This window comes from Filicampus tigris, chromosome 13 (assembly GCF_054856515.1).
Source record: "Filicampus tigris isolate MCC_2025a chromosome 13, RoL_Ftig_1.0, whole genome shotgun sequence".
NCBI lineage: Eukaryota > Metazoa > Chordata > Actinopteri > Syngnathiformes > Syngnathidae > Filicampus > Filicampus tigris.
In genome coordinates this window covers 4,715,711-4,742,415 of record NC_141229.1, presented here as the reverse complement: position 1 = coordinate 4,742,415, position 26,705 = coordinate 4,715,711, and the positions used below count along the sequence as shown (strand labels likewise).

Below are 26,705 nucleotides of genomic sequence, written 5' to 3'. Positions count from 1 at the left end.
GACACGTTATGATTTTTTACTTCTGATAAGACAAACACTAAAAAACTTCAACTTAAAGAACATGCAACGCTGGTTGCCAACCACCATTGAAGATTTATTTCATTTTATTTTTTGAAATAAAACAAACTAAAATAAACACAGGTATACATATAACATCACATAAAACTTGAATATAATACAATGGTATAAAAGTAAAATTCATATAACATGACGGAAGTTACAAAATGTATAAAAGCAGACTAAAATAAAGCTCAAATAAGAGTCAAAAATATCAATTAGATTATTTGCAATTATACTTCAAACAATGCAAATGGAACCTATTAAAGTTAATGACAACTACAGAGGAAAGGATAATAAAGGGGGGGAAATTAAATAAAAGGTTATGCTGCGTCATGCTAGGGGGTTTATTAAAATACATTTACATTTAAAATCAGTGCCAACTTCCGTCGTTTTCAAAGCCTTTTGTTTATCAGAATGATTGGAAAAAAACCTTTTGTCTGAATTCGCTACAGTCAGGACTATTTTTTTTTTTACTTTGAATTTTCAACCTTTTCACAAAAAATATATATATTTGAAAATAATACATAGTATGTAGTATTTTCTTTTTAAGTTACGCTATTTAATGCAGATGCTAACGTTTGGAGGCCTCTTCCGGGTTGACGTTGTGGTGGGCGGGACTTTAAACCATGACAAGCAGTAGGAACCCGCTAAAATCAAACCTAGTAGCCGGATGCTAGTCACTGACACTTAACATTTGGGGACAAAACAAAGTGACGGACCTCCTCTCAATATGGAGGCAGCGAAAGGTAACATTCACTGATGTGGTGCTGGTTGAGCCGTTAGCGTCTAGTTACAACGGTCGTTTCCCCGGTGTTTGCTAATGCTAAAGCTATTAGGGACGGTTACATTCTGCGCGCGTCATTTTGATTTTTCTAACCACTATCAGCCATTATCCCGGGTTAAAAGTGGTAACTGTGGTCTGCAGGAGTTTTAAGTCACCTGAGCGCGCTTGAGGTTCAGGCGAGGACCCGCCAAGTTCAGCCCCGGCAGCGTAGTCGCGTGGAGGAGCTGCGGTCTCGCATGGAGGCGCTGTCCGCCCAGAGGGACCGGCTGAAAGCAGAGATCCACGCATACAAAGTAAGGGAAGAGAATCCATTACTCTACTGGAAATGTACGGTACAGTATTATCAACATCTACTTACAGCACACTGAGAAACAGTTGCTGTTATTTTTCCTCTCACTGAATAAGTCAACCAAATACCACTGTAAACAAGCACAATAAAACATCATTGTAATCTGTTAAGAGTCCTTCAAGAGCCCTGAGTCCTTTAATCTAAAAACAAGGTCTTAATAGGAATTAAAGTCTCTTAAATCAATACTTCAAAAGTTTTAAAAAATCAACACATAAGTAAGATTTCACGATAGCAAATAGTCTAAAATTTCAAAATAAATTAACATTCTTAAAATAGTTCATCTAATGGCTTTTGGTAACCACGCAATTGCCACAGCGGAACTAACAAAACTGTGATGTGGTTTTAGTCAGAACTCTATCTTTTTTTTTACTTTTGCAACCTTTTAACAAAATGTATAGTAATTAGTAAGTAGTATTTTTTTAATTAACTACAAAACAAGGTTTTCTTGTAAATTACAATTGTAATTATTAATGATGAGTGGTTAATAATGCATTGACGATGTCCTACTCAGGGTATTGAAAAACGCAAGACGCGACTGAACAGTCAGGGTGCAGCAGCAGCAGCAGAAGAAGAAATGGAGAGTGAAGATGGAGAGAATGAACAACTTTTTCAGCAGATGGCTAGACTCATGCAACTGAATGAGCTTCTGTATGCTCATCACATCATTGGTACGCCTCCATTACTTATGTCTTGGACTGAGCAACCTGGCCTTAAAATAAAATCTAACCTTTTTTTTTTTTTTTTTAAACAAAAAAAACTGCAACTTTTTCTTCCATTACTAGGTGGCTACGACATCACCAAGACCCGCAGGGGGAGAGGCCTGTGCGTGTCTCTGCCGACAGCCTACGAGGGCGTCTACCTTGAAACGTACAACCTGGAATTAGACCTCAGGCCGACGCTGAGGATCAGTCGCCACAACGTTCCGCCGTTCATCCCGCTGGGCGAGCTCTGCGAGCAGGAGGGCGACCTCAGGGGCTTCCTGGACCCACTCAGCACGCACCTCAACGCCTTCGTGGGCCGCAGGCAGCAGCTGAGGCTTGTTAAGGTGACTATCTCGTTTTCTCATAGATGCCACAAAATCGCACGACGTTGATCTGCGTTTCACAACGAACACAGTGACACTGCATCCCGCAATGAGAGATATTTAGAGAAGTCGAGTAAGGAGACCCAAAATCTTCACATTTTCACAATACAAACTGATAAATTGTCTTAAGTGTGGAGTAGAAATTTGTCAACAAATATTCAAGAATAAGAATTTTTAAAAATCAACAAATTTCCTACATCTTTGCCCACTTTCCCCACTGTGGGATCAATAAAGGCCTACTTATTGTTGTTCTTAAATGTATTGGTCACACATGAGTGTGTAGATGGAAAAATTTACTTAGACTGTCTCAAATTTTAGGGGCAAAATGAGCCCCGCCACTACTGGGCCACGTTGTGTATAGTTGCTACCAGTCTCAACACTTTTATCCATATGGTGTTCCTAGAGCAGAAGTGTGTGGCCTTGTTCACTCAGGAGCTTCATCCGTCAGTGACGGTGATGGAGAGCAACATGCTGTGTTCCATCCTGGTGCTCATGTTGAGTACGCCAAGAGAGAAGACGACGCTGCTCTGCACCCTGAACTACACAGACCACACCAAATGTCTGCCCACGGGGGTCCGCTTTGACTGTGAAGGTGGGTGACTGAAAGCAGACTTCCTATGCCCCCCGACCCTTCTCCACACACACATGCGTTTCAAAACATTTGCCAAGTATCCTAATGAAATATGTCAAAATATATCCCTTTTAACAATAAACTCTTCAAATAAATACATTTCCCAAAATGAAGGCCTTGATTATGCTTAAAAATGACACTGGATTCTTAAATCTGATGTTAAAAGGTTTTAATGATGCCACAATCACACAAGTTTGATCAGAATAGCCTAGAAAAATATGAAAAAGTCTTAAATGTCACTCCCTGATATCTTGAATAATTGAAGAGGTGATTTACCAACTGTTAATTAAAATGTTTAACCCATTATGTCTTTTTCCAGACGAGAAGCTTCCGGAGTCTCCTGAGTGGAAAAACAATTGCAAGCTTCTCATGGAGACGCCGGTTCACAAAGCTTTGGGCACCATGAAAAACATGGACTACATTGGTTAGCTTCATCTACGGTCCCGCTTCTCGTTTTTGTCCTGGAGCCTTTGAATGAATTCCTTCACCTTCTCATGCAAGCGCTCCCTCTGGAGGAGCCTCGCCTTCTCCGTCTTCTCCCGGGCCTCCCGCCGCCGCCTCTCCGCCTCCCTTTCCGATATGGTGTCGATGGCGGCGATGCTTTTTACTCGCGCGAACGACAAGCTTCTCCGCAGGCGTGCTCCCCCGCTACTCGCCGGGGGTGCCGACACGGACCTCGGAACCTCGGCGTCCACACGGCTGACTATTTCCTTCATGGCCACGCCCACCGTGGCTTTGGGCTCGCAGGCCTTCACCATCCCCACCCGCCTGCGCTCGCTTCGCAGCCACCGTTGTCGTCGTTGCAGCATTCGCTGCGTGCACCTGAATTCTTTTTCCAGCAGGTCCATCTTGACGCGAAGGTCTCGGCTGTCCTTCTGGTTCAACACGCTCGACTGCACCACTCTTTGCTCCATTAGTCCTGAAGGAGTATTTCTGTTGATGCGTGTGTTTTCCCTGACTGAAGCCATTTGCTGCTATGGCTCTGTCACTGCGTGTAATGTAATGTAATATATGCTACCTATTGTGTTTGAGGTTGTCTGTCATTGTGCGGCGGCACGCACCGTGCTAGATTGTGTTTCAAGAGGCCATCAGGGTCCAGTGCTGCCGTATGGACAAACTGTTGTGATTGACTGTTTTTGGAGAAAAAAATTTGATGGAAAAATAAAAGCAAAAAAAAAAAAAACTTGCTAAAAACATTAATATATATTAACATATAAAATTATTTGACTATAAGATTAGAAAAGCACATAAATATTACAGATGTCAGGGAAAAAAATCCTCCAAATATATTTTCAGGGAGGAAAAAAAATTATAAAATACAAAATGATGCAAAATTCAAATTACTACGACTAATAAAAATACAAAATCCATTAGTTTTTTTTTTTTTAATTGAGGAATACTGTATTTGAAAATGCAATCAGACACAAAATTGCAAAAATAGTTTGGTTTTAGACAAAGTATAAATATATTTTAGAAAAGCTATCTCTGGGGGTCCGCAAAACAGAAACTTGGAAACTCGTTAACAATCATCATCCATTTTTATACTGAATAAAATTTGCTCACACACACAAGCACCTGAAACATTGGCAACACCAGTGACAAATTTTCTGACAAAATATTTTTCGCGACAATGTAAAGATGTAACTTGTGGTTCTTTTTTTAAACCACTCATATATTGTCCCCTCCATCTTTTAATTTTCTACACGGCCTATGTAAAAGGTAAGACTGTAGCCTATTGTTACTTCTAGGCTGCCATCACAGTCACACAAATCTCCACTTTCATCTTAAAAAAATGTTAGGGAAAATAGAAATAATGTAGATGGTTAATTTAATATTCAAACTTCAGCTAATTGACACGGAGTATATAGACCAGGGATGGGCAACTACCAGCTTGGGTGTCTCTTTAAAAATCAAAAGCTTCCTCAATCTTTATTCATTTATTTAAAAGGGGAATTGCTGCCTCTTTCTGTCATGACGTCACGTCTGGTATGTACTTCCTGGTTCGCTGTGACAGCGCTTTGCTAGCTAGCATTCTCTGCACCAGCCTCTCCCACTCAGTCATAATGTGGAGGACGCCGGTGTATTAGTGGCACAACATCCTGCGTGTAAACGCCACTCCATGGGTCTAAATTGACAAGACATCCGGCGTAGAATATTTGAACTCGATGAATTGATCCCCCAAACGCCGATATGAGTTCGTCCAGAGGGTAAGAATCTACTTTTTATGGCTACAGTTGTGCTAAAGTTAGCTTAGCACTCTGTCGAAAGTTCACCCGGGCAGCAGTGTTTGACATAAATATTTTTGTGGGATTAAAGTCCAGTTTTACAATTAAATACTTTTGTTTTACTTCAATGTAAGTTTAGATTCAGTGGCGTAGTAAGAAGTACCGGCGGAAACAAAGTGTTTACTGTAACCCATATTTTTGTTATACATCAAGTAACAGTTGGAAAAATGATAAAATACTGCTAACCATTATTTAAAGCAGTGTTTCCTAACTTTTTTCGTCAATACCCACATTAGCAAAATATCAATGCACGCCACCAAACTCAAATGTCATGAAAAGTCTATGTACAGAAATTGACTAATTTTGCACCTTCTGCCAGTCACTATATGTCGTTGGCTTTGAAAGACGAACAAAAATACATTCATTCCTCGTGGCACAATGTCATGAAAAGTCTATGTACAGAAATTGACTAATTTTGCACCTTCTGCCAGTCACTATATGTCGTTGGCTTTGAAAGACGAACAAAAATACATTCATTCCTCGTGGCACACCTGCTGATCATGTGACACAGAGGCTGTAATTCATTAATTTAGGGCACAGGATGTCATTAAAGTCTTACACATTTATTACAAAAGCAAACAAATACTGATTCGGTAGCTATTACAAACAGAAGAGTTTATATTGAAGTGTTTATGCCATATTGAACACATCTTCGCATGAGTATCATTAGTTGCACGAAGCACATCAAGACGCACTCGATTTCTTTCATCAATGGCATCACTAATCTTTAGAGGAAGTTCAGGGGAGCGATATCTGGTACTAGGTGAATTGTGTCGTCCCTTCCAATCTGGAAATGTTTAATTTTGGAACTCACAAACATGCCGTCCTCAATGTGGCGTAAATGCAGTGTGACAGCTTTCATAACCACTGAGTACAGTACAAAATTTTCTTAGATGATAAGAAATTAGGCTTAGTGGACACCCTAGCTGTTAACACGATTTACTTCCTTTTTTTTTTTTTTTTTTTTTTTTTTTTTAGCTACTTCAGTAACTTCCTCATTTAACTTGAATAAAAAACAAAGGTATGGCGTCTTGCATTTGTTTTGACATAACAGCTTTCATTTCACCAGAACCGCCAACATGGACGACCCCAACAAACCTCAGCGCAAAATGTCCACGGCAGGGGACAGCCTGTACAAAGTCCTGGGCTTGCAGAAGGGAGCATCGCCCGATGAGATAAAGAAGGCTTACAGGTAGCTTTGACTGTATTAAAGAAAACAATTTTTGAAATGATCTTAAAAACGTTTGTTGGAGTAATTCGTCAACACCTGCCCATCCCTCCAAAACTGTTCCCACAATAAATACTGCAAAGTTATTTACTGTATGTGAAGTGAATTCATTTGTTCGGAATTTAATCTGGCACCATCATGAAAACTTGATTAACCACATTTGCAATGTTTTAAGTAGCATTTGTTCTTGATAATGTTCTTATCAGTCGCACAAGTGAAGTGAAACACTGTTTGAAAAATGTATTACCAAAAGCCCTTCGATGAGTGGAAGAGGGAAGCTGGAAGCATTACTTCAAAATGCCAGTGCTGAAAATTCACAAACATAAATTAAGATTCAGTTACGGGTTTGGCTAGTCGCGTCAGAAAATAGGCAACAATTAAAGTGAAAAAAAATTAACGTTTTTGGAATAAAATTAACCAATTATTTAATGACACGAATTAATGACATTTATTTCACCAATTTTGGGAAAAAATTGCTAAATTGATTGAAGAGCACGTTGGGCCATACTTTGCCCACCCCTGCTTTAGTTTTTCTGAGCTGAAATCTCACACGACATCACTCACAAATGCTGCTACGGTCTGATTTTGCGTTTTGGTGTTCCCCGCAGGAAGCTGGCGCTGCGGCACCATCCGGACAAGAACCCCGACAACCCCGAGGCGGCCGAGAAGTTCAAGGAGATCAACAACGCCAACTCCATCCTGAGTGACGAGAACAAGCGTAAGATCTACGACGAGTACGGCTCCATGGGCCTCTATGTGGCCGAGCAGTTTGGCGACGAGAGCGTCAAGTACTACTTCCTCATGTCCAAGTGCTGGTTCAAGGTGAGTTGCAGTTTAAAAACCAGGGATGTAACTGTCTCATGAATCCTATTTGCGGTTCACTATTCACAAATTCACCTAGTTGGGATTTTTTTCCTTTTTTTTCCCGATAGAACTCATCCTCTGCTATTCGCTGAAAAACTCACCGAACCGCAGAATCCCTGCATATTTTTGGCTCTTTTTTTGTCACAAAGCACAGGCTAATAGGAAAGTAGTAATGTAGTGTTCTACTCCTAGTATTGACGTTTACTTTGCATGATGCCACTTAGGCCCTGCTGGTGTGTTGCGGCATCCTCACGTGCTGTTGCTGCTTCTGCTGCTGCTGCTTCTGCTGTGGCAAGTGCAAGTCTTCTGAGGAGGACGAGAGGGACTTCTACGTGGACCCAGAGGATCTGGAGACGGAGATCAGAGAGCAGGAGGATGGTGAGTGGCAGCTTTCCGTCTTTTGGACTGACTTAGGGCACCTTGAGCGTTTACAAGAAGGTTTCCCGCATGCTGCATTAAAAAAAAAAAAAAAGTGGGAAATTTCAGATCTGATTTGGTTCTGCAACGTTTTTCCTTCATGCTGCATTCATTGCAAATGAGGAAATTTCATACCTCTGACTCGGGATTCAAACATTCCCCCCTAAAAAACGACAAAAAAGAGTTTTGTTTTTTTTTTCTTTTGCCGCTTTAAAAAAAAAAATTCTACATTAACACATAGACAAAGACCAAAAAAAAAAAAGGCATTTTTTTTTCAGAGTCAGCCAAACGAGAACGGACTTAACCTGTACCACGTCACACGCAGGAGCCGCACTCCTGACACGCAGCCGAGTAAGGAAAAAATAAAAAGAGTGTTGTGTACCTTGCAATCCCACAAACGCAATGACGTGCCCGTATCGTTTTTTATTTCACCGATCACCATGCTGTGCGTGTGTCTGTTGTTTTTGTTTGATATTTTTTTCTTTGTTTGGCGGCGCATCTGCTCGTGCGGCATCTGCGTGTGAAAATTACGTCCTCGGTGCCGATTGGCTGTCGCTGACGAGGGACCGGCACCACGTCCGTCCATCCATCCATTATCTATACCGCTTCTCCTCACAAGGGTCGCGGGGCGTGCTGGAGCCTATCCCAGCTGTCTTCGGGCAGTGGGCGGGGGACACCCTGAATTGGTTGCCAGCCAATCGCAGGGCACACGGAGACAAACATCCGCGCTCACAATCACACCTAGGGGCAATTTAGACAGTCCAATCAACTTACCATGCATGTTTTTGGAATGTGGGAGTAAACCGGAGTACCCGGAGAAAACCCACGCAGGCACGGGGAGGACATGCAAACTCCACACAGGGAGGCCGGAGCCGGGATCGAACCCACGACCTCCGAATTTTGAGGCGGACGTGCTAACCAGTCGCCCACCGTGCCGCCCCGGCACCACGTGGGTCGTTTAAATATGCAGACGGGAACTCGGTTAGGCGATGCCCAGCTCTGCTTATAGCTGTGCACTCACTAGAAGGTGCATTCACAAAAACTTGGACATTTCCGACCTACGGCTCTGACAATTTAAAAAGTTGAGGCTTTCTGAACTGTGTTGCGTTATGTTTCACAGCACGAGACGCTGTAATTGTTATTCAGCCGAGCTCTACTACCACCGCCGACGCTTCCGGCAAAGCTGACGCCACGTCAGGTAAAGTTGGGCTCAACCGTTGTGTGTCGGCACGTTCTCAAGAAATGGGCAGCTCACAAAAGATTGACTTAGTTGTTTAATGTCACACCAGAGACCACAATATCATTATTATTATTATTTTTGTTTTTGTTTTTTAGAAGACATTAAAAAGCAGAGGTGCGGGTCTAGAGTGTCATGACTTGACTCGAGTCAGACTTTTCAGCAATTTTAAGATTTGTAAATCTGCATTTTCAAGAAAGCGTGCCCTTTTTTTTTTTTTTTTTTTTTTTTGAAAGAAAAGCATGATGTTTTTTTTCTTTGGGGGGGGGGTGCACGCAAACTTGGCAACCCACTAGTATGCTATGACGTGGCATGCCGAGGCCACCTCACGACGTGAGTATCATAGATGGAGCTCTGAAGATTATTCAATTTGGATTCAAGGATTGTATTTTGGATCAAATCTGAGAAAGTGAACAGCAACATACAAGGTTTGCTACCTGAAATTAAAAGACGCGTCAACTGTGACTATCTTTCTTCATTCATCTCTATAACACCCATGAAGACGAATCAGCAATGTTAGGTCCACAAGTTTAGCCAACCGCGAGTTGGTCAAACCTGAACTAAGCTTGTCTGAAACCCAAATGTTTTCAGTGTGCAACAAAAACAAAGGAATTGACCTTGACATTCCAATACTTTCGGAGGGGACTGTATGTACTCTACAATATACTCTAGTTAACCTTCTCCACGCTGTAACTATTCAATGTTTTCAGTACGTTTTTGAACAGTGTGCTGTTCTCTTCTTAACAAAGAGCTGAATGGCAAAATTTACAACAGATGTTTGAAGTCCTCATTTATTATTGATTATTATTAATTTTTTTTTTTACTGTCTTTGCATTTAAAAAAAAAAAAAAGGATTTCAATCAAGTTAATCAGCTACACCTCAGTGTTGTGAGCTTCAGAGCGTCATCAGCAGGTTGTGAGGAATCACTGAATGACAAAAAAGTGGACGTCCTTGGAAATGTTCTTTTCTTTCTTCTTATTGGACAAGTTATGCAAAATATACGGAAACATTGAACAGCTGGACGTGTGCTCAAAAGATTTTGGAACGACTGGTCTTTTTCTTTTTTCTTCCCCCCCCCTCAAGATAATCAGAATACCATTTTTCCATTGAACACAATCTATTTTATTTTTAACAAAATCTATACCGGTAATATAGTGAGAAATGTGTACCATGTTAAGTATAAATCAATAAATGTTAACATTCGTCATCTGTTTTGATTCTTCTTAGTAAGTTACAGTGTCCCATCACTGGTGAGCTATTTGTAGACCCGTAGGCGACTCACGTCATCCTTGGGGCTAACTAGTACCGCTGGCACCATTTTTTTGTTTTTGTTTTTTGTATTCCAAAATACATCGTGCTTGCATTATCTCTTTTTGTCTTGCTCCCTCCCTCTTGCTCCTCCTCCATGCGTATCCCCCCCCACCCTCCCTGTTCGCCGAGAAGGAGAAAAAAAAAATGTGACTGGCCCCAATTACCTTGAAAGAGGAGGCTCATTTACTCATTCCGTAAGCAGCTAATCAAACAGTCTAGAAGTCCCCTCAGCCCATTACTGGTGACCGACAGTATTAGCGGTTAGCGAAACCTTGACTAAATGAAACGATGATGAACAAACCGTTCAAACTGGTCATCGGCCCATGCCTACTTGACAGTTATGACTTGCACATTACTCCCACCTCTGTAAAAAAAAAAAAAAAAAAAAGTCGCTTTTAGATAGTGTCACCGTTCAATGGGCCTTCCTTAACTTAAATTGTAAATACTTTCTAAAAAGACTTTTATTTTGATCCAATGTCTGTCATTTTACCACGGCAGGCGAGGACACGCCCATCGTAATTCAGCCCCACGCCAGCAACGGCTCCACCTACTCTGCCACCGCCACCACAGCCGCTGTGCATCTGACGGTTGAGGAGTGAATCACTGCCCTGAAAGCCCCCCCATCTCTGAAGTTTGGCTCCATTTTCTATGTGGACGAGTCCTGACATCTTGGAGGAGTTTATTTACATCAGCAGTAATTTTGGGGGTTTGTTTTTAGGTGCCACAGGGTTTGGTTTTGGACCCACTCATGTTTTTTATTCAGGACTGTGCAAAAAGTCTCAGGCCACCATCAGATTTTTTTTTTTTTTTTTCATCTTTGCAATGTCAGAATGGTCTTTATACGGGGATGGGCCAAACACTTGATTGAATTATGTATTGTATTATATATTTTTAAAATTACATTTAGAGTTTCTTCACTCCCTCATTGTTGCTTATTATGTTCATACGAGTGAAAGAAACTCATAGAGCTTAGCATTTTGGTCTGTTTATCCATCTCTTTTTTTTTTTTTTTTTTTTTTTTTTTTTTTTTTTTTTTTTTTTTAGTTAGTCACAGACTATTTCCTGATTCTTGGGTGATGGAGAATAGTCGAGAGGTGTCATTATCATTCCCTGGGGGTTGGACTTTTCCAATGGTACCATACTGAATCACATTGGTAAAACAAAAACCGCGCACCTGAACGGATCGAAAAGTAATTGTTACGTCATGCACCATTCGTTCACAAAAGCTTTCCGGGTGATTGGTGTTGTATTCATTTGTGTAAACCTGCTGTGTCCTAATAGTTAGTTTTACAAGTCATATTGACTGCTGTAAAAAAAAAAAAAAAAAAAAAAGGTTCATTATAAGAACAAAGCTACCGGTGACCTGAGATTTATGCACAGTTATAGATATATACAGTATATATATATATATATTTTTTAAAATAATGTGCTGTTTTTGTTTTGGGCGAGCGCCATCTGAGCCTCTCTGAGCACTTTTTAAACACTCATTGTGCCGATGTGCCAAAATACGGCGTCAGTCTTTACGCACAAGCGACGTAGCTTACCAGCGCCAATGTAAACCTGCCACAGTTGTCCGAAATTTAACATTACCTATAGCAAGGTGCTGGTTATTCATTGACATTACTCACAAAAATTATATATTGCATATTGGACTTTTAGGGGAAATTTCTGGCCAAACCTGAAACGCCCTAAAACCGTTCCAGGTGAACTTCCATTTGATTTTCAGGAAACTTTTGAATGCGCATGGAAACATGAATCAATCAATACATTGCCAAAGGGACTTCCCCATTTCTCCCTTTCTGTGACTCTCTGCTGATGAGGAAAAATATTTGCCCGTTCATGTACTAGACTGTTAGGAATTTTGCCATTCGGCTTCTTGTTAGAGAACAGGAAGCTGTGCGAAAAGTACTGAAACACCGAATAGTTGGACTTGTGCATTGAAAGGTTTACAGGTCAAATTCAGTTCACCTGGAAATGAAATCTATTTTAAGTTCATCCTGAAATTTGACTCCAAAGCTTACTTCTTTTGTGAGACTTGTATAAGGTAGGCTATGTGTACATAAGCACTATGATCAAGTGTAAAGCCAAAAGTTTGCTGATTTAAATTTTTTTTTTGGGGGGGGGGGCAAAATTACATCATTGTGATGGTTTGGGGTTGAAGCCAACTATAGAATATTTTTTAATTCACCTGTATACAACTTGTAGATGAGATAAAGTTAAATTGTGAGCTGTTTTTTTTAATTTTTTTTTTATTATTCATTGAGTGTGAGTGTGCCAAGCGGTCCGACATGAGAAATGTATTTAAATCCTTTTAGTCGATAATAACTTGAATGTGTTTCTTTTTTTTTGACATTCCCGTGTGTATCTGCTCGCCCAATGTTGTAAAATTTTTTTTTTTTTTTTCTGACGGAATAAACTCAGGTTTCACCGAATGCAATCTGCTTGTCGCGTTATAAACGCCCCCTCCCCCCCCGCTTTTAGTCAGATAACGCGAGTGGGAACAGGTTGCCGTTTTCCCAGTTCGATGGCCGTGGAGTTGGAGAAGCAACTCCTGCTGGAGCCTCTTTCCTGGTCTGTCACTTTAAATTCTTATGCTCAACATTTGCATGTCCCGACCTTTTTGTCTCATCTCAGTTCAGACTCTGAGGGCGGCGACGACGCGCGCTGGTCCTGTGACGATGCCGGCGAGTTGGACACGGGGGAGAGTGACGAGAGGCGTGGGGCCAGAAAGAGACTCATGGTCGCCTTGGTCATCAGCCTGGTTTTCATGGTTGCGGAAGTACTCGGTGAGATGATGATTGCGCTTTCAATTTTTAGCGTTGATGCAAATACGGTACATTAGAGGTGGGCTTCTCTCCAATAAAAGACGATTCAATACGTATCTCGATATATTTTGAAGTGGAATGATTCAGTTGAATTTGATGCGCTCACATCTTTTAAATCGAAAAAAAAAAAAAATCCGATTCATGAACGTGTACGTGTACATGTGTATGTATGTATCCATTTATCCGGGGTCTTGTCATGTTGACAGAAGCTCTAGCAGGGAAGCCTGTCCTATCTGGCCTTGTCATAGCCTGTACCATCCCATAGTATGACATCCCTTCCCATTCAATCCTGTCTGATCAACTCTCATCACGCATTTCATAACAGCTAGAGCTGTAACAAAGCACTTTAAAAGCAATACAATAAATAGAACAACAACAATAAAAGGCTGTGATACATGTATTAATAAATATAGACAGAAATGATATATAAGAATAAATACTGAAGCCAATAAATTGACATAAAACACTATATACAATTGACACCGGAAAAGAGACGAGAATTTCAGGTCTGATCAAAAGCCCGAGAAAAGAAATGTGTATTAGCCCATCATGTCCTATTCTCTCATCATATCTGGTCCTATCCTGTCCTACACCCTTTAGTGCCGTCCTATGCTTTCAATCCCTGTCCTGTACCATCTCCAGGTGGGTACGCCGCACACAGTCTGGCTATCATGACTGACGCGGCGCATCTCCTGAGCGACGTGGGCAGCATCTCGCTGAGCATCTTCTCCCTGTGGATCTCAGGACGCATGGCCACAAACACCCTGACTTTTGGATGGCGCCGAGCTGGTCAGTGGACATCACGGCATGGGGTCCGAAACGAAGCCTATTTGCAAAGGGCCACCGTTAGTTAAATTGCGCTGGCCCTGTTACGCCCGGTACTGGACCCATATATGTGATTTAATACAATTTCCATGATTAATTAATTAATTAATTATTCATTTGTATCATCGAAGCTTTTAGGAAACAATTTCTTCTGTAGAGTTAGCAGTAGTCGCTTTGCGTGTTACGTTTTTATGGGAACTATAAAATGCTATATGTGAGTAAGTGTGAGTTCGTGTGTCCAACAGAGATTGTGGGCATGCTTCTATCTCTGTCGTCCATCTGGGCGGTGACGGCTGTGTTGGTTTTTTCGGCCGCTCAGAGGATCTCCGACGGCGACTACGACATCAACACCGACATCATGCTGCTGACTTCGGGCGGCGGCGTGGCCGTCAACGTCCTGTGAGTCCACCGCTGCGCTCGTCGCGCGGCACGCTCCGCCGCGTCTTTCCTCACGCCCGCTCCCGTGTTTAGGATGGTGCTCATCCTGCAGCAGTCAGGCGTCTCCCACACCCACAGCCACGACTTTCCCTCCGGTCGGCCGCAGAAGGATGCGGAGAGGCGGGGTCTCGGCCGTCGCCACGGTAACGCCAGCGTGAGGGCCGCTTGCGTCCATGCGATGGGAGACCTGATCCAGAGTGTCGGCGTACTGCTGGCGGCCGCCATCATCCACTTCTGGGTCAGTTGCGGCAAAACATATCATCATCATCATCATCATCATAGGTCACAGACAGTTGAGTGTTAGAGCCACGATTTGAAGAAAGTTCAAATAGGAGATTAAAGCCGTCGGCTCAGGGGTCATATTTTTCAGAGCTGGGCCTCGCCTAACTGTCACAAAGTTCCCGTCTGCATATTTTGCCGACCCACGTGGTCCCGGTCGGTCCGAGTCAGCCAAACGGCGTCGAGAACTGACTTAACTGGTACTACGTCAGACGCGGATGCCGCACGCCTGACACGCAGCCAAATAAATACAAAATAAGAAATTAAACAGTTTCATAAACGTTTGTGGCAGAAGTTTGTTTTTGAGAAAATTCAAATGAGAAAATACTTTGAAACAGAATGTATTTTACAAGGGATTTTTATTCATTTATTTTTTGGGGTATTTTTGAGGAAAGAAAGTTTTTTTTTTCCCATCAAAATCAGACACACATTTGATATTTTTAGACAAAAGTTGGTGGTATATTTTGGAGACAAGGGTGTAAGTTCATGATAAAATAATTTTTTTAATTAAAATGTTTTTGAGACAAAAATAGGATAGATTTTCACAATTTTTCACAGGTTTTTGAGAAATGCTTTCAGAAAATCATTTTTTAAACAAAATAGTACATATAAATTATCAATTTTAAAAATATATATTTTTGAGAGGTACATTTTTAGAAAGAAAGTCCTATTTTCTCGACAAAATATTTTACAGAATAGACATTTTGAGCAAAAAATAATTTCCCCGGTTATTTTTGAGGGAATATTTTTTTTCAGAAGTCATGTATTGTCGAAGGGAAGAAAAACACATTTTTGAGAGAAAAAAAAAATGGCATATTTTGTGATTTCCTGGCAGCCAGAGTGTAAGGTGGCCGACCCCATCTGCACACTGCTCTTCTCCCTCGTGGTCATGTGGACCACCTTTCCCACCGCCAGAGATGTTTTGCGAGTGCTGATGGATGGTAAGCGCGAGCCTCCAAAGAATGACATCACAACTTTTTTTAAGTAAGTGTCTCATGGAAGCTGGTGGTTTGTCCTTTTACAGGCGCTCCTCCTGGCGTTAGCGTAGCCTCCGTGCACGATGCCCTGCTGTCCGTGCAAGGCGTGTCGTCGCTCCATCGCCTTCACGTGTGGAGCCTAAACATGACACACGCTTTGCTTTGTGTTCACATCATCGCAGGTAGCTTGAAGTTATTTTTGAGATTTTTTTTTTTTTTTTCTGAGAAAAGTCGTATATTTTCAAGATTTTTTTTTCTAATGATTCTAATGATTTCTAAAGAAAAGATTTTTTTAAAGAAAAAAAGTAGTATACTCACTTGAAAAACTGGTATTTTTGAGAAAAATTATATATATAAAAAAAATATATGTATATATATATATATATATATACTACTGTAAAGCTAATTTTGAACCCCCGTTTTTACAAAAAGAATCCTAAAGAAAATATTTGTTTAAGAAAAAAAGTAGTATACTCACTGGTATTTATGAGAAAAATTAGATTAAAAAATATATATATATACTACTGTAAAGCTAATTTTGCAAAAAGAATCCAATTGTATTTTTTTTTTAAAGGATGTGTGCTTTTGAAAAAAAAAGTCATATTGTAACAGGGCTTTATTACACAACAGTGACCTTTTGTGGCACTCGAAAAATACTCCATTTAGTTAAAAAAATTTAAAAAAATAATTTAAAAAAAACTAAAGTACAAGGAATACAAACTAACAATGTAAAAAAAAAAAAAAAAGTGAAAATTAAAAAGAAAAAAACTCAAATGAAAAATCCCAAAGTATTACAGTATAACCCTGATCCAAACCTGTACTGTATTTATACTTATGTAGAGGAAGGTGCAGATCCATATGTCATCCTCAAGAGGGCCATGAAGCTCCTGTGCTCCGATTTCGGGTTCGCTGCAGTGACGATCCAAGTGGAACCTTCCGGAACCTCGCAGGTGGACATTTTTTAAACGTGTACTACCTGTTATTTGCTACTTAAGGGCAGGAGAAATGGACTTTGCACACGATGCTATTATTTTGCTAATTGTAGTACAATATAGCAGCCAAGAAACAGTGGAAAACCTATCGTCACGTGGCATCAGCAAACCTTGTCAGACTTCATCTGAGCGAGCATTGAAAAGATTACCTTCACATGGGTTTTGCATTTTTGGATTTGTTTTGTGTGAGGCCATCACAGAATGGTTCCAGTGATAGCAGACCAGAAAAAGTGTGATCCTTTGGAGCTGCAACAATTAACTGATCAATTATCTAATTAGTCAACTACAGTATTTTAATATATTGTTTAGAGCCATTGTTTAAAGTAAAATTGTCCAAATCCTCAGAATTGCTGCCTCCCAACAGTAAATATCAGATTTTTATAGTCCTCCATGAAAGCAGACGTATTGCCTTTGTGTTAAATCAAAATAAAACATTGGGAAATATCTTTTACTGTAGGTGCACTTTGGAAAACAATTATCAATATTTTCCTGACATGTTATGGACCCAACCAGCAACTGAAACAATCCATTTGTTTGTGCATTTTCTGCACTGTTAATTTGAAATAATGTCCTGTTTTTTAATGGATCGAAATGAAAGTTTTATTTTTGAATCCAATTCATTAAATTGATAAAATACTCAACAGATAATTAAAATAATTGTTAATTGCTGCCGTACTAAGCATAAAACATCAAATGAGTACTTAAAAATGTTTAATCTGATAAAAGTGTATGTGCAAGTTACTAAACACCAAATGTTTTTGATCAAAATGTAAAAAAAAAATATCCCCTTATTTTCAAGTCAAGATTAAACAAGAAAAATAATTAGTCATTTTCTAATAAAAAAAGAAAAAAATAAAAATTTTGTTCTTTCAGATAAAAAGTAGTGCATAATAAAAACCTATTGCACAAAAAGACAAATATCACCCCCCCCCCAACACACACAAGTTTTGTTGTATTAAAAACAAGTTTACTCCTCAGATAAAAATGTACCAAAACTCTCTAAATGATTTTCTTTGGATAAAAGACAATATTGGGATTAGTTTTTACACAAAGCAACAGAATTTATTAATTTTTTTAAATAATGCATCTGAAAAACACATTTTTGTCATTTTGTTGGTTTAAAAATAAACACTGTTCATCCTTTTTTTTTTTGGAAACATTTTTGCTGCACTTATTTTACCCATCAATCCAAAGGAATCAGTCACATTTTACCAATGAAAAGTGTCAACGCAGTTGGACCATTTGCAAAATCAAAAAATAGGCTCTAAATGTGAAAAGGCACATTTGTTCTGACACTTGGTGGTGATCAATTGTGCGTCTCAAAATGGAAGATCAAAAAAAAGAAAAAGTCCTCAGTTGGGCTGTCCGTCCCGCCAATAGCGCTCGTAGGCCTCACGAAACATGTCCCCGCATGCCACCCGGGCCTTGAGCTTGGAGCAGACCAGGAAGGAGCCGCCCATCTTGCGATGCAGCGAGTACGTCTCCTCGGGGGGCGGCGTGAGCCGTTCGCGAAGCATCACCGGGATGAGGCGGTGGATGCGCTCAGTGGTGCTCTGAGTGCCGAAGTCGAACGGCCGCGTTGACGAGAAGGCCTCGCCCAGGATCATCACGGCGTCCACGTGTGCGTCCTCCATCGCCTTCCAGATGACACTTAGAATCAACAATTGGTCCTTTTTATTTCTTTTTTAATTTTTTGCAAGCTACCTTGGATTCAAATCCGGTGAGGAACTTCATGTCTCTGGATCGCTGCAAGACTTCCTCTCTATTCTGATGTGCGGCTGCGTTGATAACCTACAAAAATAAAGATCATCAGGACACTTGTCCAGGTGAAAACTTTCATGTTGAAGCAATTTTTTTTTTCCCCAGATACATTGTGTCGCACACTTAACTCTTTGAGTGCTGTTGACGTGAAATGTCATCAACGACCACTAGATGGCACTGTATTCTACACTGTCCTTTCAAGTATCTGCATCACAAGTATGTTTTTGGGATTACGTTTTCAACTCCAATTAGAAATCTGAAAAGATTTGTTTCAAGTAAAAATAAGAATTTATGAGAAGACAAATGTTTATTGTGGGGAAAAAAACCCAAAACATTTATTTTTCTGAGCAGTTTTAATAATTACCTGAAACTTTGGAATTAAAAGAAAAGGCCAAGCTAATGCTAAGTGATTAAAAATGAAATTGGCATGAAGGGTTCTCACCTGAATGTAGATGTCCGTGAAACTTTTGTCAAATTCCCGTGTGGCTCCGAAGTCCAACAGCGCCACCTGTCGACGCATTTTTATTAAAAAACAAAAAGGGACCCAAATTGAAATGTAATTAAGTCAAAGTTAAGCGGACCTTGTGCGTTTGCGGGTCATAGAAGAAATTGGACCAGTTGGGATCCGTCTGCATGAAGCGAAACTCGAATAGTTCTCTCAGGCACAAAATGAGGATTTGCTCACAGATCTGCAAGAGCGGTGAAAGAAACACGCTTTGAACACACCTTTATCATCATCATTATTACTATAACTACTACAGTGTACATTGCCGTAAAATCCATGAGTAAAGGATGAGATTCCACAAGGTGGTGACAAAGCACTACTTTTGTCTGAATGAAGCTCCTCAATTCATTTCAACGTACAGTGGTGCCTTGAGATACGAGTGACCCAACTTTTTATTTTATTTTATTTTTTTTCAATCTACGAGCTGCGTCAAACTGGACATGCGCAAAGTCGTTCTGACCAATCAGATGCAGCCTTTCAATGTTAGCTTAGCAACAAGCATGTTTGCGTACACCGCAAGGGATTGCATTGCAGCCGCTGTGTACTGACGTCGATTTGAATTAAATCTGCAGCCGCAAAGACCTTCAAGCTTTCGGTTGATAACAGGCACGATGTCGTCGCGTTTGTTCGCAAATTTGGGCGGGAAAATCTACGTGCGGTTACCTCGTTCCTGAGTTCCTGGGGGAGGTCAGTGGCGCGGTCGAGGGGGAAGCCGCTCACCAGCGTGGTGGTGAGCACACAACGGCCGCTTAGCTCAGCAATGACGTCGGGCACGTAGAAGAACGGGTGGTCCTTTAGCAACTCTCTAATGCACACCAGAAAAGACAAATACAAGTTATTTGCCAGCAGGTGGCGCTAGTAGAACTTCATGATGACATTTGAATTGAACTCATTACAAACAATGCTTCTCAATTGTTGCATATTGTTTGCATTTTTAACCAGGAATTAATGGGTGTAGATGACCACAATCCTCACCTTTACAGCAAATTTATTTCATAATTTTATTTACATGGGTTTTATAATATATTTTTGAGGGGTGTCATATTTTAAAATAAAAAGTACCACTGACCAGCAGTGCTCAGTGCCGTAGAAGCAGTCAGAATAAACAGAACATACGATAATAGCTACTAAAGTGTATCGCTGCCACACCACCGCAAAAAAGTTAAACATCAAATATCAACATGATAAATATTACGTCTTAACATAAGTTTCATGTTTTTAAAGGCGATAGCTACATTTCATATAAGTCATGTAAGTAATCTGGATCACATAATTAATAAGCTATTTTTTTGGGTGTGACAGCAATTGTGTACGTAAATAGCACCTTTCAAGGGATGCATTCAGTCACATAGAAGCGGAACAAATGGAGTAGATATGACGTTGTAAGATAGACGAGATTTTGCAGTCACATGGAAGCAGAACAAATGGCGAAGATATGATATGATGTCGTGTTGTAAGAACGAAAAGTCGCGAGCGGCTCACTGGAACTTGCTGCAACATTTGGCCTCTTTGACGTAATCGCATTCCAGCGCCAACTCTCTGCTCATGACCTGGATCAGATGCTCGGGGAACAGACCTGCCGAGACCACACACAAATATACGTTTGGGTTTCAAAATAAAATAGTTTCTTTTTTAAGTGCATTCTTTATATGCAGGAATTTTCTTTTCTTTTGGATAATAAACAAGGAATGATTTAGCTTTTTCAGATATATCATATTTTAGTTCAATTTGTGATAGATATTTGTTTGGTAATTCAAAACGGGGGAAAAAAAAAATGTCATCCCTCTCAGTTACCTTCAGGCAGCGCGTTGCTTAAACTCAGTGCCGTCATGATGTTGTTCACGTCGCTGTCGATACTCTTGGAAACGCCAGGATACTTGGGGGGGGGCAAAAAAAAACGATATGATTTTGTCACTTGAGTAAAAGTCCATTTCATAACACCATAAAAAAACAAAAACAAAAAAAAAAACACGGAAAACATATTTTGGCTATATGCCTTTTTTTTTTTTCAAAATTTGGTGTATTTTAAACCCAAAACACAAAAACTCAGATCAAAGTAATTTTAGAAATAAACGTGATAATTAATTTTTACATTTTTTTTTTTTTTTTTGAAATCCGAAACTCAATAAACACTCAAAATGTATTTGATTAAAAACAGTTTGTAGTACCTGAACCTTCATGGCGACGTCTCTGCCGTCTTTCAGCCTGGCCAGGTGCACTTGACCGATGGAGGCGGCGGCAAACGGCTTCTCCTCAAAGGATTCCAACCTCTCCCGCCAGTCTGGGCCCAGGTCGCCGCTGATCACCTTCTACAAGACGACAACAAGGTACTCAGTGCCACAAAATCGTTAACTGACAATTACTGGTAAGTTTACCATCATCTGCTTGGTGGGCATGAAGTCGGCGCTCTGTCGAACCCGCTCGAAGATTTTGACCAACTGAGGGTTGATGAAGGCGTCGTCTACACGGGTAAGAGATGCATGTTTAAGTTAACATTTTGGTTTGTAACACCCTCTAGTGTTAAAAATAATTCAGCCATAGAAATCATTTTCTTTTGGCAACAGGAAATTTGGTAGGCAGGTCTGCTATGTGCAGGCCCACAAAAAAAAAAAGTCTGAAGAAACCACGGCACAGCAAGTTTGCCATTTTGGTTTGAGTGATTTTTTCTTTTAAAAAAAATCTGTGCTTGTTTTGTCAACATAAAATTTGGTAGGCATGTCTGTCTTGTGTAGACCCACAAAAAAAGTCTCAAGAAGCCACGACTGAAAATACAGAGGAAGTCTGCCATTTTGAGTTGAAGTGGGCCAATTTGGAAAGAGTTTTTTTAAAAGAATTCAGCCCCCAAAGCAAGTTTCCTTGAATAACATGACATTTAGTAGACAAAAAAAATGTCCCAAGAAGCCATGGTTGAAAACACACAGAAAGTCTGCCATTTTGCTTTGAAATGACCGTTTTGGCTTGGTAGAATTTATTTTTAAATTCAGCCCCAAAGCAAGTTTCCTTTAACAACATGAAATTTAGCAGACATGTCTGTCATGTTTAGGCCAAGGAAAAAGTCTCAAGAAGGCATACATGAAAAGATACAGCAAGCTTGCCATTTTAATTTCAAGTGGACCATTTTATAGTCCATTTCCAGGGGTTAATTCAATGCCAAACTCAACACGAGCAACCTGATCAAAATGTTTAACGAGCATAAAAAGATGAACTCTCCTTTTTGTTTGGCAGTACATTTCTTCATCCCAGCAACATTTTCAAGGAAGCTACAAGACAGGGCAGTCCTTGATGTGACTTTGGTGACCAACAATAAATAGCTGGTGTGGAATTGCACTTAAATTGTGTGCAGCCTGTTTTAGCAGATGACATTTAAACTTGAGTCTGATGAGTGGCCCATTCGACTTGATTGTGTGTTCTTTGGCACCTCAAAGTTGATTCAGGCTTACAGTTATAAATGACTGCATAACTGTCACGACCGATTCAATGTCCCACCTTGAATACTGAGCATCTGTCCTAATTTGAGTGCAGCACCCCGAACTTTGCACAGCGTTCGCACGACTCTCTCGGCGTTGGCTTCAGACAGGAAAGCGTTGGAGTCCAGGACAGATTTTTGATTGCCTGGCGGGGGGGAGAAAAAATAGTTTGCAATGGATAATAGGAGGTGGAAAGCAACTAGGATTTATTTGAAATTCAACCTCCAAAGCCAGTTTCACTGAGCAACAACATGAGATGAGATTGAGAAGAGCCAAAAAAGCCTCTGAAAGAATCTGAAAATTGAAAATGTGAGTCGTTTTGTACAAAACAACCCTGCTATTTGGGTCAAAATAAAAAAATTAATTAAAAAAAAAAAAAAAGAAATTGACCCAAGTAGCAGGCTGGTCCCTTTTTTGACCCTTTTAGAGTGAATCATGAACAATACTCATGTTAAAGGTTAGAGGCTTCATTCCAGTTTATGACAACACAGCGGGAATAATTGCAATCGATAAACACTTATCAGCCAATGACATTCGCCCTTTTACTACCTTGTTGTTCCTGAGGTTTGAACTTCTTCTTGGCCACTTCAGCAATTGCACCAATGCCAAGTCCCACAGCCAGGCCTGGAAAAAGAGGAAAGGAAATAAAAGCAATATAAAATGAAAGCCGCAAACAGTTACGACAAACACGTACTGCTACCACAACACAAAATCTGAATTCTATACAAATATGTTCCCTATTCGAGTGTACGCGTCAGATCTTCTGAGAGCCACGTGACGCCTTGACAGTAGGTCCTCCTTCGCCACTAACAGTTGGGAAACAGAGGCGCTTTTAAATCGAAAAATGATGCATTGCTACCCTCTACTGGTGTTTCTGCCACATTACCATACTTCAAATGGTTGGAATTTAAAAGGAATTCGTCAGATACTTGCGTACACCTCCCAATGGAAAAAAACAAGAAAACCCGTTCTTGGCACGGAATGTTTTGATTATAATAAACGACTTAAATTATACTTAGCATTTAACGCGTTAAAGATTCCATTCATTTAAGAAGAGCACCTCCTTCAAGCAACCATTAACAAAACAAATAAATGCCTTCCTCTAGTCACTAGCAACATAAGAGCAACGCTATTATAATTAGCGAAAACTAACAAAATAAACAAAATGCATTTTTGTATTAATGAAATTAAATAAAAAATGAGAGTGCTTCTAAAAAAAAAAAAAAAAAAAAACTAACTGAAGCTAAATATGACATAAACATCAAGATAAATAAAGCAACCATTAGTGCAGTCCAAAACAAGAGTTTCAACAAGACATACTTCCAAAACTCATCAGGCGTCCAATCCGAGTGACGGGCACTTTCCTCTCTCGCGCGTTCTTACAGAGCTGGAATGCAAAGGAAAAACTCGGCAATATGCTTCGAAATAATATAAACATAAAATAATTTATAAAGCAAAAGTCGATGTCTACCACTTGCTTGTAGGGCTTGAGGTGGGCACTCTTGGTGGCCCTCGCTTTGTCCATGTCCTCCTCCGTCAGCCTCCCTACAGACGAGTTGTCCTGGGACATCATCCTGCAGGGGGCGCACGCCGAGCGCCACCTGGCCCGCTTGGTAACGCTTCGACGGGCCTTGCCTCCATTATTCGGCCCGCCGGCAAGTGAGGAGTAGCCGCGGAATTCCTGCCGTTTGCTCAACGTGTCCTTAAAGGAGAGAAAATATTTATCATTTAAAAAAGCACAGAGATGTTTTTAGTGCTCTCTAGTGGTGAGGAGGCATACTGCCCTAAAATAAAATTGTCTTCGTTTACGTTATCTCATAAAGTGATTCTATAGATCAACGCATTTATCCAATATCCAGCAAGACCATACTATAAAACGAAAAAAAAACATTAAAATAAAATAAATAAATCCCATTGAAAATACCTGGTAGTACAACCACTTTTCAAGGAATGCAGAAAAATGCAACAAAAAAATAAATAAATAAATGGTCGGTCAAAAATCGGTCATATTTTCTTTCATTCAACACAGCCCAAAAATATATATAAATAAGAAAAAAAAAAGAATGGCACAAAGATACAAAGATTTCATTAGGGTTAAGAAAAAAATAAACCACAAATTTTAAAGTAGTCATTTAAATCATATCATAAAGAAATGCTTGTTTATGTTGTTGATAGTTTTCAACTCTGTGACCGGATTTGTTTGCTCCGTCACGTTTGAGGTAGAGATCTGGGGGATAAGCTAGGCTTCAGTGCTAAGATTCGTAGACCGACTTTTATTTTTGTGGATTCGTTCTTTCTGTATAACCATAATCAGTCATCATCAGCTATGTTGGACGTTTTCCAATCTCCTTAGATGTGCTAAAAAGTTGGCACAGTATAGAGAAACTTTGGTTGCAAAGACAACACAATGACAATATGTCCATTCCCAAAAAAATACTGTACTGTAGCAATGCAAAAAGTCACCGCCAGCTTATTGGAATCTTCTAAAAAGAAAATAAATAAATAAAAAATAAAAAAGACTTATGGACTGAGTATCTGGCCAGCGTGAGATCAGCTCTGCTGATAAGTGAAAGTCAGAATCTCTGTTTTTCACTGGGAAAAACGTGTATTTTTGTTTAGCATAAGCTACATTTTAAGCTAGTTTAGGAAACATTTTATGTATAGAAGTGTTTAAACTGTCAAGTAAAAAAAAAATCTGTATCTTCTGTGATTTTTGTTTTTCTCCATTCAACGAAACCGAAAAAAGCCCCCGAAACTCACAAACCATTCGTAGAATCTCTTTAAAAATAGAAAGTAGTAGTAATTATGTCATCATTTCTTCGACGGCAGCAGCTGGCAGCAGTTCACCATTGTTCTTGCGGAGGAACCGGCGACAGCACTCACTCGTACACATCCGGGATGGAAGCTCCCACCCCCGGCCAAGCATCCCGCCGTAGCCCGGCCCACCGCCTGGATGATCCAGGCCAGACCCGTGCGCACCAGTGCGTCGCCCGTCATGGTGCCCGTCCGCGACTCACACCTGGAGCACACGTGTCAACTCCGAAGTTAACCTTCAAGTTGTTAAAAACTTAAACAAGGTGATTAAAAGTAGTCATAAACTCACCACCAATGTCGAGCGCTTCACCTTCATTTGACTCGACGTCGTGTCAAGTCGTCAACACTCCGTCGCCCACTCGGCCCCAAGGACAATACTTTTCTTGCCGAGAAAGTGGCCAGACCCCCGGGGTGGGTGTTGATTAGTGGGCGGGGGAGCTAAAGTTCAACCATTATGAGCAGTGGCCGAGCGGAGTGTCTGTCACTCAGCGGCCCGAGGAAACAACCCAGCGGTGGGCTACGTGTGACGGATGACGTGTCCGGAGGAAGGGGCGGTCCCTGAAGTGGACACGCGTGATGCTTTCAATACTTGCTCGCAGCAGCGGAAAAAGCTGCTTTCACCTTTGGATTGTCTATTAGTCACTATTAGAACTGCTGTACGTGACTTACTCCCATTTTACGTATTTTTTCATGATCATGTTGGACCTTAGCAATAAAAAAACCAGCAAAATCACAGGGTGATGTCAATGCCGGTCCAACATAATATTTGAAGATATTTGTGTTTAATATTTATTATCGACTGTTTTTCAAACACCGGTAGATTAATAGCAACGACAAAAACAACAAAAAACTACAAATATACATAGTTGATGGCTTCTGGTGAAAATCCACTTACAAGCAGAGATGGGAAATCCAGGTCCAGTAAGTAAAAGCCCTACCACAGTTTGGCTTGAGCCACAGGTGCTTCTACTCAAGCGGCAGGTAAAGGAGCTCATTTGATTAGAAGCCCCTGTGGCTCAAGCCAAAATGTGGCAGGGTTTTTGCTTTCTAGACCTGAATTTCCCATCTTTGCTTTTTACAAAAATGTCCCGGTACATTTATCATCTTCCGCCTGCAGCCGGGCTACCCTTCCGCCGTCCGTCTATCCGCCTTTTTGTCCGGCTGGACCAATTAGTAATTGCCTATCGGCCGGTCCGCCTATCATTTTAAATGGGCTTCCGTTAACATTTCCGTCAACCAACTTTTGACCATCATAATATTTGAAGATATTTTTTCCTGTATTATCTTTTTTGTGTACTGCTCTTGGTAAACTCACTAATCCTCCAAATCAAACAGCACCAGAACTCCTTTCAATAGATACATACAATGAATTTGCCTGCTGTTTTAGTGAAAGAGTACAGTCGTTTAGGTCCAACATCAGCACAAATCTTCAAAATCACAAACGTATACAACACCTAAAATCACCCAGGAATAACTCAATTACCGTGTCAGGATTTGATACGGTTGATCAAAAAACTGTAGAGGAAACGGTTAAGCCGCTGAAACCATCAACTTGCTGCCCTGACTCAATA

At 40.4% G+C, this 26,705-nt stretch overlaps 4 protein-coding genes across 7 annotated transcripts; 3 read left to right on the top strand and 1 right to left on the bottom strand.

The window, feature by feature from the left end:
• Window positions 1-651: 651 nt before the first annotated feature.
• cenpo (centromere protein O) lies at window positions 652-4,187 on the top strand. The gene is made up of 6 exons (XM_086049688.1): window positions 652-806; window positions 986-1,137; window positions 1,705-1,861; window positions 1,976-2,238; window positions 2,710-2,869; window positions 3,228-4,187. The coding sequence occupies exons 1-6, from the start codon at window positions 791-793 to the stop codon at window positions 3,335-3,337; spliced, it is 858 nt and encodes a 285-aa protein (XP_085905814.1). The 5' UTR covers window positions 652-790; the 3' UTR covers window positions 3,338-4,187.
• Window positions 4,188-4,882: 695 nt separating this feature from the next.
• dnajc5gb (DnaJ (Hsp40) homolog, subfamily C, member 5 gamma b) lies at window positions 4,883-12,683 on the top strand. Of its 2 annotated transcripts, XM_086049158.1 has the most exons (6): window positions 4,883-5,115; window positions 6,263-6,385; window positions 7,030-7,243; window positions 7,510-7,663; window positions 8,823-8,900; window positions 10,750-12,683. In XM_086049158.1, exons 1-6 carry the CDS (start codon window positions 5,099-5,101, stop codon window positions 10,848-10,850), a joined length of 687 nt encoding a protein of 228 aa, XP_085905284.1. In that variant the 5' UTR covers window positions 4,883-5,098; the 3' UTR covers window positions 10,851-12,683. The 2 variants fall into 2 exon arrangements, with proteins under 2 accessions (XP_085905284.1, XP_085905285.1); XM_086049159.1 differs by lacking the exon at window positions 8,823-8,900.
• On the top strand, window positions 12,683-18,424 carry LOC147137263 (proton-coupled zinc antiporter SLC30A2-like). Of its 2 annotated transcripts, XM_086049157.1 has the most exons (8): window positions 12,683-12,822; window positions 12,886-13,037; window positions 13,719-13,865; window positions 14,147-14,300; window positions 14,373-14,577; window positions 15,454-15,559; window positions 15,643-15,777; window positions 16,436-18,424. In XM_086049157.1, the coding sequence occupies exons 1-8, from the start codon at window positions 12,683-12,685 to the stop codon at window positions 16,558-16,560; spliced, it is 1,164 nt and encodes a 387-aa protein (XP_085905283.1). In that variant the 3' UTR covers window positions 16,561-18,424. The 2 variants fall into 2 exon arrangements, with proteins under 2 accessions (XP_085905283.1, XP_085905282.1); XM_086049156.1 differs by having other exon boundaries at window positions 12,683-13,037.
• Window positions 17,624-25,679, bottom strand: coq8ab (coenzyme Q8A, genome duplicate b). 2 transcript variants are annotated; one of them, XM_086049154.1, is made up of 15 exons: window positions 25,424-25,679; window positions 25,168-25,339; window positions 23,792-24,022; window positions 23,641-23,707; window positions 22,870-22,944; window positions 22,340-22,465; window positions 21,229-21,314; window positions 21,022-21,162; window positions 20,648-20,729; window positions 20,336-20,429; window positions 19,517-19,658; window positions 18,930-19,037; window positions 18,791-18,856; window positions 18,292-18,378; window positions 17,624-18,224 (listed from the first exon to the last, which is right to left on the bottom strand). In XM_086049154.1, exons 2-15 carry the CDS (start codon window positions 25,315-25,317, stop codon window positions 17,940-17,942), a joined length of 1,740 nt encoding a protein of 579 aa, XP_085905280.1. In that variant the 5' UTR covers window positions 25,318-25,339; window positions 25,424-25,679; the 3' UTR covers window positions 17,624-17,939. The 2 variants fall into 2 exon arrangements, with proteins under 2 accessions (XP_085905280.1, XP_085905281.1); XM_086049155.1 differs by having other exon boundaries at window positions 25,204-25,339.
• Between the last annotated feature and the right edge of the window lie 1,026 nt (window positions 25,680-26,705).

Coding starts and splice junctions, on each gene's coding strand:
- cenpo (XM_086049688.1), top strand. Junction 1,862..1,975: donor GTATGCTCATCACATCATTG/GTACGCCTCCAT, acceptor TTCCATTACTAG/GTGGCTACGACATCACCAAG. Junction 2,870..3,227: donor GGTCCGCTTTGACTGTGAAG/GTGGGTGACTGA, acceptor GTCTTTTTCCAG/ACGAGAAGCTTCCGGAGTCT.
- LOC147137263 (XM_086049156.1), top strand. CDS start 12,683: ATGCAATCTGCTTGTCGCGTTATAAACGCCCCCTCCCCCCCCGCTTTT. Junction 13,038..13,718: donor CATGGTTGCGGAAGTACTCG/GTGAGATGATGA, acceptor TACCATCTCCAG/GTGGGTACGCCGCACACAGT. Junction 14,578..15,453: donor CCGCCATCATCCACTTCTGG/GTCAGTTGCGGC, acceptor ATTTCCTGGCAG/CCAGAGTGTAAGGTGGCCGA.
- coq8ab (XM_086049154.1), bottom strand. CDS start 25,317: ATGACGGGCGACGCACTGGTGCGCACGGGTCTGGCCTGGATCATCCAG. Junction 22,466..22,869: donor CAAACCTCAGGAACAACAAG/GTAGTAAAAGGG, acceptor CCCCCCCGCCAG/GCAATCAAAAATCTGTCCTG. Junction 19,038..19,516: donor CCCAGGAACTCAGGAACGAG/GTAACCGCACGT, acceptor CCGCTCTTGCAG/ATCTGTGAGCAAATCCTCAT.
- dnajc5gb (XM_086049158.1), top strand. Junction 7,244..7,509: donor TGTCCAAGTGCTGGTTCAAG/GTGAGTTGCAGT, acceptor GATGCCACTTAG/GCCCTGCTGGTGTGTTGCGG. Junction 8,901..10,749: donor CAAAGCTGACGCCACGTCAG/GTAAAGTTGGGC, acceptor TTACCACGGCAG/GCGAGGACACGCCCATCGTA.